The 9,915-nt window shown below is 34.4% G+C and overlaps 1 protein-coding gene across 3 annotated transcripts; it reads right to left on the bottom strand.

Moving 5' to 3' along the window:
• Positions 1 to 1,153: 1,153 nt before the first annotated feature.
• Positions 1,154 to 8,165, bottom strand: LOC116081706 (prolactin-8A9-like). Of its 3 annotated transcripts, none has more exons than XM_031358341.1 (6): positions 8,098 to 8,165; positions 5,470 to 5,648; positions 4,733 to 4,771; positions 3,685 to 3,792; positions 2,464 to 2,643; positions 1,154 to 1,486 (listed from the first exon to the last, which is right to left on the bottom strand). In XM_031358341.1, the coding sequence occupies exons 1-6, from the start codon at positions 8,126 to 8,128 to the stop codon at positions 1,298 to 1,300; spliced, it is 726 nt and encodes a 241-aa protein (XP_031214201.1). In that variant the 5' UTR covers positions 8,129 to 8,165; the 3' UTR covers positions 1,154 to 1,297. The 3 variants fall into 3 exon arrangements, with proteins under 3 accessions (XP_031214201.1, XP_031214202.1, XP_031214203.1); XM_031358342.1 differs by having other exon boundaries at positions 1,298 to 1,486; positions 5,470 to 5,645; positions 8,098 to 8,128; XM_031358343.1 differs by lacking the exon at positions 3,685 to 3,792 and having other exon boundaries at positions 1,298 to 1,486; positions 8,098 to 8,128.
• Between the last annotated feature and the right edge of the window lie 1,750 nt (positions 8,166 to 9,915).

Here is a 9,915-nt window from a genome sequence, read left to right on the forward strand (position 1 = left end):
TATTGGATCAAAGTACAGGAAAATAAAAAATAAAGAAATAAATATCAAGAAAATGGCACCATCTATACAAATACATGGAAGTTGAATGATCAATCATGTCACTGGAAAAAAGAAAGAAGAAATTTCAAGACTTCCTAGAGCCGGGCAGTAGTGGTGCACATATTTAATCCCAGCACTTGGAAGGCAGAGGCAGGCGGATTTCTGAAATCAAGGCCAACCTGGTCTACAGAGTGAATTCCAGGGCAGTCAGAACTGCTCAGAGAAACCCTGTCTCAAAAAACATAACCAGAAAAAACAAACAAACAAACAAACAAAAAAAAACAAAAGAAACTTCTTAGAATCCAAAAAAATCAAAGCTCTGCTTATCAAAATATTATATTAAGGTATAACTGAAGAAGAAAATAACCAGTTAGTAATGGAAAATGGCATGGTCTCTGTTTCATACTGAGCAGAATGAAAACAACTTGTTGCTTCATCGGACTTTTATGACAGACATCATAAGGGATTGTCCATCTTAAAACTCCTATGGTTTTTATACACACAACATGTGAAGTGTCTAGTTTTTGAAAAAAATACTACATACCAACAAAACAATTGTTAGACAGAGAAATGAAAACCTACGGAACATATCTATGATCACGCTATGGAGGCGCAATGTTATAGATGGGATTATGACACACATTGAAGAGATCATCACTAACTGAGATTTACTTTCTAAAATAATTTTATATTTTCAAAATCAGCTCTTTGGAAATTTCACAAATGAATTCAATGTATCTTTATCATGTCCAGTCCTTGCCTTCTTTCCTCCAAGTCCTCCTGAGGCTGTGAAGTCAGATAGCAATTGAATTAGATTGGCTATATTCTCACTGTCAACATAGTTTCCTAAAGACAATCTCAATTTCAGGAACATTAAAAATTATATTTTTGATTCTGATATGTGAATTAGTTGATAAGTTTTGCACTTTCATATTAACAACTTGACTTTCATTACTTTTTTTGTGAAATAAATTGTGACTTTATTGAAGTAAATTTTAACTTTATTTGCAAAATTAACATCTAGTGTTTGTAATATATTTGATTGGGCATCCTGATTTTCTTGATATATATTCTATTCAATGAACAAAAGATGAAGAGGCGTTTTAGATTTGGATATTTCTGAAGATAATGCTTTTATTTTTTTAAAAAAGAGACCCCTTATACCCCCACAAGTATTCAAAAGATATACAATCAAAAGAGACATCTCGGCAATGGACTGTGGTGGAACATTTACAAAACAGACAGAGGAGATGTGGACTTAGCAATCTTCCCCAGTTATGCGACACTTCAAAGTTTTGAGATATAATAGAATGTGGTATGTTTCATTGTATATGCAGTTGCAAAGGTTAAATATTGCCAAAAATTTTTGACTTTTGCCATCTGATTTTAAGAATGAAAGATGTTCCCAGCTAGGAAATTCTTCCTTCATCTCTGATGTAGGATAGACCTAAAAATCAAAATGAAAATCAGGTACTTGTTGATTATATTGTTAGTGTTCCTTTCTCCTTATTTCTTCTGTATCCTCCTTATTTCTTCTGTATCCAATCAGAGAAATACATTCAAAAATGTGATGCTTCTATCAAAGTTACAGGTTTCCATTTATAAAAACCAAGAGACTCACAAGCAGTTAGACTTCTAGAATCTGTGGAGAAGATTCATGGGCATTTCTTCTAATCACAGAGGAAGGATGCCCTTTCAGAAGGAGAGGAAATGTAGAAAAATCTCTATTTGATTCTAGGCAAGTGGAAAAGCTCATATCAGTTACTGACTCAGGAAATTCTTACAGGTCCTATCATATGTATTTCACAGAAGCATATATGTTCCCCTATTCTATGAAGTCCATTACCCAAGAGGTCTATGTATGAAAATCTTACATGTTAAGGATAAGTTAGTGATTTAATAGCAGACTCAAGGGATGGTTGCTATCAAAGGACCAGAGGTCTTTTGATCCAACTAATAAAGGTATCCTCTAAGTATCTAAGAGGAACAGCTATGTTTCATTCATATTTTCAGGCTGGAAGCATCTGAAAAGGTTGGAAGTTCCAGCAACTTATTAGAGCATTGTTTCAGAAACTTCCTAATGCTCTGTCCCTTTAATATAGTTCTTCATGCTGTGATGAACCCCAACCATAAAAATATTTTCATTGTTCCTTAATAATTCTAATTTCATGAATTTCAGTAATTGTAATATAAATATCTGCTATATGACTCCTGTAAAAGGGTCTTTTGACCCCCCAAAAAGTCATGACCCACAGGTTGAGAAACTCTGTTTTATGGGAAAATTATGAACAAGATCAGATATCTATGTTTCACTCTGGAAAGATGAGGCATTTCAGAATTTTTTCATTGTTGTTATTGTTGTTGTTGTTAATTTATACATACTGCTTCTTTTAAAAATGAGAATAACAAATGGGAAATGCTCACCTTGGTGAGTATCCACCTGAGGTCATCCATCAGTTCTCTTTTGTTTGCTTCAATCTCCATGGCTTTTGAAAGGATCGTTTCAGGGACATCTTGCATGGCCCTCAGTTCAGTCACTAGATGGAACAGAGGGCTGATCCAGGCACCCACATAATTGATCAAAGTTTTTAAATATTTTTCAGTCTGAGAAACACAATAGAACCATTTCTTTAAATAATTTGAGTTTAGCAGGTTTGTTACCTCTAATATTCATGTAAAAATGCTGAAGTGAAACACATTTTTACTGTGTGTGTAAGACACATGTATAGATGTTACATAGTTTGGAAGTAAAACATTTAAACAGCTGGTGTAATTTCTACAAAATAAAACAAATTGTGGGGCTTGTAAATTAGCACTTTTCTGAGCTTAGGTCATCATCGTATTTTGTTCTCTTTGTGCAATTCAAAGAGCTTCTTTGCCAGTGTGATCTTTATTATTTGGTTATTTGATTATGAATGTGTAAAACAGGTCTTCCTGGTACTCAATAGGAACAAATAAAAATTGACTCATGATTAGATAGAAGCAGTGGTAAGTAGATACAATAATTTTCATTAAGGGATTCTTGTATACCATTTATAGGGGAAGACCTGTATCACATCCTAAAACGATATGTAGACCTTTTCATCATGAATTTGGGCATTTTTGCCTCCTAAGGAATATAAACTATTATTTCACAAGACTACTCTGATCATCCAGTTTCAGTTAAGGCCTAGAGAATAACAAAAGCATGAAGTGATAGATAAAAATAGAAATAGAACAAAGACAGATTTGAAAAATCAGGAAGTGGACAGTGTTCAGTAATGTAGAATGCCACTATGCAGAACACATTAGAAACATTTTAAATACAGCCACGTTGTTATCATTGATGGAGGAGTGAGTATGTAAACATAGATAACAAATTTAGCCAAACAAAACCTAAAGATACAGTAAGAATAATTTCAGTGGCAAATAATCCCCTAAACACTATTCTGTAAATGATATATTTAAGCATTACTACATTGTTATTGGGCATTTGATTTTATTTATAATTTAGTAATACTATATTGTGATTATTTCTTATACTTTATCTTCATTTTTTGGCATGCATGATTACTTTTTTATCATAATGCCTGTAATAATTGACATTACCACAAACCAAATATACTGCTTCTGGAGTTCTGTGAAAAAACAATGAAGGCAACTCACTTTAATATCTTCATGCTCAGTTCCCCTATCTGGGGGGTTTGAGAGAGTATAATGGCAAAAAGTTCCTGCTCTGACAACAGCCTCATCCCGCCTAATCATCTTTGAATTCTGCAAATAAAACAAAAAACAGAGTTCAGAAATAATAAATAACTTCATGACTAGAATATTAATGCATTTTAGAGTATTTTTAAATTTTAATAAGTTCATAAAATATAGATATTAATAATTAAGAAACTGCCTGTTATGTAATTCTGTGTCTCTCATTGTACCTGCAATTTAACTTGGCTTTCTACTAACTTTTGAATATTTAACTCCTTCCTTTCTTACTCTCTTCCTAAATTTCCAAACTTACTCTATGGAAGGCAAACACTGAAAGGAGAAAATTATGAAAAATTAAGTGATTTAATTTCAGCATAAAGTTATTCAGCATATTAACCTTCCCATTTTCTATCAATAAATACTGTTATTTCCTTACCCAGTCAACAAAGTTAAAAATTTATTAATTTAACACTAAAGAATATAGCTAGTCATGTTTATAATAGTTTTAGAATAAAATTGTGTGCAATTTGACTCACAAAATAAACTATTTAAGAGTAAATTCTATGTAAACTCAACATCAATAAAGTATAAAAATAGTAATTTTTATTATGCATTATAGTAGTCATTGCATGATTAATGAAATATTTAGTTTACTTAATTACATACTTTAAAATACCTTATTTATTTATATCAAATAATCAGTTAATTCATGAAAGGTGAGTGAATGTAGGGGAATGCGAGGGCAGGAAGGCAGGAGTGGATGGATGGGTAGTGGCATACCCTCATAGAAGCATGAGGAGGTGAGATGGGATACAGGGTTTCTGTGGGGAAATAGGAAAAAGGGATAATACTTGAAATGTAGATAAAAAAAATCCAATAAAATGATAAGTTGAAAAGCTATCAGTTAAGAACAGGAAATACAAATACTGTATAATGTTTCTCATCTAAAGTCTTATCATTGACATGAGACTATTATTGGGAAGCAGCTGAAGGTAAGTGAGGTACTTACAAGAGCCAAAAATTCTCCAGATGAGAATTGGTTGCGATACTGAGTCATGTTAAAGGGAGAAAAATAACATCTAGTCAATAAAATTATGACCACATATTTATTCCAAACAGAGACACATCCATTTTATGACCATATTATTGAAAGTTTGCCTGCTTCTATAATTTCTTTTTTTCTGACCTTAAGAAATGACATTCAACACAAAATGAATGGATACACTTTTATTCATGCCCTGATACTGGACAAATTTATTACTGAAAATCTTTATACCACAATTTACAGTTTTTTGCTAGATTCTTTTTCTTTCTTTCTTTGCTCTTTTCTTCTTTCTTTCTTTCTTCCCTCTTCCTTCCTTCCATGTTTTACTTTATCTCTGTTTCAAATATATAGTTAGCTATACTGAACATCTTCTATAGTGTGTACCTGCAGTGTGCTAAAAGAACATGACCAATGGAAATTCATGGTCCTGAGTGCAATAACAGGAAATGAGAGTTATTCCCAACTCACATTTTAAAAGTTTCTACCATAGTTTGTTTTTATTTTTAATAAAGCAAAAATATATACTAATATCATTAGATTCTATGATATTTCATGACACTGCCCAATTGCCCCTGTCCTTGTTTCAGTAGTAGCGGCATCATTCACCCATGAGGGTATATTTTGTGATATTTGAATCATGATATTTAGTGTCTCAGGTTAAAGTGCAGTTCAAGTATTAGTATGGAGGTAGAAGTACTTACAAGTTCTACATAAAATTGGTCAGCAAGATTACGGAGGGTTTCAGCTTTCTGAATGGCACTGTTAAATGTTTCCACAAGCGGGTTCCAGCAGCCATTCTTTTCTGCGAGGCATGGAAGAATTGATGCAGCTTTCTCCCACAGCAGCAAGTTTGACACCACCATCAGGAGGAGTGCCCCTGCTACATAGAAACAAAACCACTTAGAGGTGGTATATTAACCTGAGTTCTCCTAGGTCCAATTGACTCATGAGAGTTGTACCTGGCCAAAGGTAGTTTTGTTTATTTGTCTGGTTGTATTTGATTTTTGTTTTTGTTTTTGATTTCTTTTTTTTATTAGATGTTCTCTTTATTTACAATATCTCCTTTCCCAGGTTCCTCTCAGAAAAAAAAGAAATTAAAAAAAAAGAAAAGAAAAGAACAAAAACTAAAACAAACCCCTGTTCCCTCACCCCTCCCCCTGCTCACCACCCAACTGCTTACGGGCACTAACATTCCCCTACTCTGGGGTATAGAACCTTCACAGGGTCAAGAGCCTCTCCTCCTATTGATGACCAACTTGACTATTCTCTGTTATACACATGCTGCTGGAGCCATGAGTCCCCCCATGTGTACTCTTTGGTTGGTGGCTTAGTCCCTGGGAGCTCTGAGGGTACTAGTTAGTTCATATTGTTTGTCCTAAGGGGCTGCAAACACTTCAGCTCCTTGGGTCCTTTCTCTAGATCCTTCATTGGGACCGTGTACTCAGTCCAATGAATGCCTGTGAGCCTCTATTTCTGTATTAGTCAGCTACTGTCACAGTGTCCCAAGTGACAGCTATATCAGGCTTGTGTCATCCAGCACTTGCTAACATCCACAATAGTGTCTAGATTTGATGATTGAATATGGGAAGGATTCCAAGGTGGTGCAGTCTCTGAATTGTCATTCCTTAAGTCTCTGTTCCACAGTTAGTCTCTGAAACTCCTTCAATGGGTATTTGGTTCCCCCTTTTAAGAAGCAACTAAGTACCCACACTCTGGTCTTCCTTCTTCTTGAGTTTCTTGTAGTTTGTGAATTGTACTTTGTATATTTCGATGGCAGCCTAGTCTAGTCCCCGATTTTCATGGGATTGCTTCAAGTTTCTCTCCATTTAGTTTGATGTTGGCTACTGGTTTGCTGTATATTGCTTTTACTATGTTTAAGTATGGGCCTTTGAATTCCTGATCTTCCCAAAACTTTTATCATGAAGGGATTTTTTATTTTGTCAAATCAAACACGTTTTGTTAAATGCTTTCTCAGCATCTAATGAGATGATCATATGTTTTTTTCTTTGAGTTTGTTTATATATTGAATATTTCTGAATATTGAACCATCCCTGCATCCTTGGATGAAGCTTACTTGATCATGATGGATGATCGTTTTGATGTGTTCATGGATTCGGTTTGCAAGAATTTTATTGAGTATTTTTGCATCAATATTCATAAGGAAAATTGGTCTGAAGTTTTTGTTTTTTTTTCTGCATGACTTCGTATTCAATACCTTGTATGGCATATAAAGTCACATGAAGTAATTGAATTCTGAGTAATAGTTTGAGAAGCAGGTATTTTCACATTCTTGTATTGTTTCAGAAGTGCTTCTGAATTTTACAAATGTCTGAAATTAAAATTAGTTCCATACTTGTATTTTAAGTCATTTTTAGATGGTTTAGTGTCTTTGGAATTTAATCTCATTATCTGTTACCAAATTCTTAAAGAACGTATAATTTTTAAAGTTCATGTCTGATGTCAACCTTTTGGAACCTGATGGGACAAGAATAGCACAGTTTACCTCTTGGCTTTCTCTATACATTTGACAATAAATAAAACCATAATGAATACTATCAACAAGAAGACGTGTTGTCCAATATATGATGTCACCTTAGAACTCATAACATGGTAAATCTCCATCAGAGATTTTTTCATCAAAAACTTCAGATTATTCTCTTTAAAGCTGATCTGCCCAATAATTTTTGTCACTAAATTAGATTCTCATAATGTAATCTGAATATATTTATAATAGAAAAGGCTATATGTTCAAGTCATTTTTCTAATGGCTTATTGGCTAAGGTAGGAGTCAGAATACCAACTGTCAGTATTTTTTACTCACAATCACAATTCTGATTCTTCTGCCTTGAGATAATGTTAATTTGATCCTCTGATTTTATACACTTGGTATTTTCTAATTTCTAAAACAACAAAACATTGTTTGAGATGCATTCTTTGTTCTGGAAGGTTTTCCATGCATTGGAAGCTGCATAATGATTTCCATTAGTTCTATTCATTTGATACCAGTAACACTTTTGTACTTCTTCCCTTTCCTCAAGAAAAAGACAACACAGACTTCCTCTAAACACTGTTTCAAGTTAAGAGAATGATGAGAACTACTAATCCAATTGTCTATTGTTTCCTTGTATTATTTTTTTCAAGAAAAATAATTTTAAAAGATTTTAAAAAGTCTATGTAAGAATTCTTCTCCTGGTAATATATGAACAAATATCTTTTAAAACCAGATAGAACATCAAAGATTCCAAAGAAAGAAATCCATTACAACAAATTCATAGAACCACTGAACTGAATTCTTTTACTAAGAGAGGCAGGAACGATGATTTACTTACAGAAGTGGGGTTGACTCAATGAGAGTGCCATCACTGAGAAGATTCTAAGCAGAACTTTTGTCTCTGAAGATCTGCTTCACTTAAATCGTACATTCAGTTAGTATCCTGCTCCTATATATGCTAGCAGATAACTCCAAGGCATGCACAGCCATGTGACAACAAGAAGTCACGTACAGAGACATTCATTCATGAACCATGTCTTTCTTGCTCCAGGGAATGTTAACCATTTTATTACAACATACTTCTATGTGTCTGGATGTCTTGTCTTTGCTTGTTCCTACATGTCGATTCTTGTGCAAATTTTTTTTGAAATCTGTGAAGCCATTCTCAGGTGCCTGATCACAGATGATCATGTCAGACCATGAGGAAATTGGTGCTCATGATTACTTCTCCTTCCTTAGAATCTTAAATTCCTTGTTTTAACTTTTTCCTATTCTTTATTGACAGAGAGCAATTCTTTATTGGCTATTTGACCACAATGTGAAAGCATTAGTAAATCATCCATAGTGTTATTATGAATCTTTGCCAGTAATCACTGGCTACCCTGAAGAGTTTCTCTAGGAAGTATACTGACAATAATTATAATCTGCATGTTTAAATTAATTAGGTATTTAGAAGTCAGTCTAAAATAAATCAGATATATTTAACACAAAACCTCCATTAACTTCTCTCTACATAGTACAATCTCTCAAAACTTATTGCACATTCTTTTAAAATAACAAATGAGTTCTTGCAATTGCAATTTCTTGCAATTGCCTTTAATTATGTCAGAAGTTTGATAACTATACCATTAGCAATTGTGCCATGATTGTCCAAATGAGTACAGTTTTTCCACTTGCTTCTACTATTAGCACTGGTGAAAATTCTTCAAAAGCCAACTCCATAGAGTCTTCCAGACTCTGGCATCTATTCAACATTGATGGACCTTCAAACTCAATGTCAACAACATTTCCTTATATTGTTGAAATAGAGTACTTACTGCCAAAAAACTTTGGCAAATTTCTTAGGTTTAAAATTCTTTTGAAAGGTGATACAAGCTGGACAGTGGTGGTGCACGCCTTTAATCCCAGTGCTTGGGAGGCAGAGGCAGGTGGATTTCAGAGTTTGAGGCCAGCCTAGTCTACAAAGTGAGTTTCAGGACAGCCAGAGCTATACAGAGAAACCCTGTCTCAAAAAGACAAAACAAAACAAACAAACAAACAAACAAAAGAAAGGTGGTACAGCTACAAGAATGGCATGAGGAATTTCAAAAGCCTAGCTGAACAATATCTCTTGAGAAGTAGTATCTTATCTGCTTGTCACCCTCATCTCAGAGATTTAATTCAATAAACATATGGTTCTCAGGACTCACCTTTGCTACATGTATACTGGCACAACTTGGGATCCATCTCAAGGGAAGGCTACAAGGCCTGATACTATTACTGATGCTATAGAGTGCATACAAAAATGAATCTTGCATGGCTATCCTCTGAGAGGCCAAACAAAGCTGAAAGAATGAGATGCAGATAATTACACCTATTCAATGAACTAAAGTCAGGATCTCCTGTAGTTGAGTTAGGGAATGACTGGAAGAAGCTGATTAGACGGGAAATCCCATAGGAAGACCAGCACTGTCAACTAACCCTGAGATCTCTCAGACATTGAGTGATTGACGAGGCAGCATACACTATCTGATACAAGACACATATACAGCACAGAACTTCCTAATCTGGCCTCAGTGAGAGAAGATTTGCCTAACCCTCAAGAGAGTTGTGGCCCCATGGAGTGGAGAGGCATGAGGGGTTTGGGGTTGGGTGTAGGGGAGTATGGACATCCTCT

Source organism: Mastomys coucha, unplaced genomic scaffold, assembly GCF_008632895.1.
Source record: "Mastomys coucha isolate ucsf_1 unplaced genomic scaffold, UCSF_Mcou_1 pScaffold7, whole genome shotgun sequence".
NCBI lineage: Eukaryota > Metazoa > Chordata > Mammalia > Rodentia > Muridae > Mastomys > Mastomys coucha.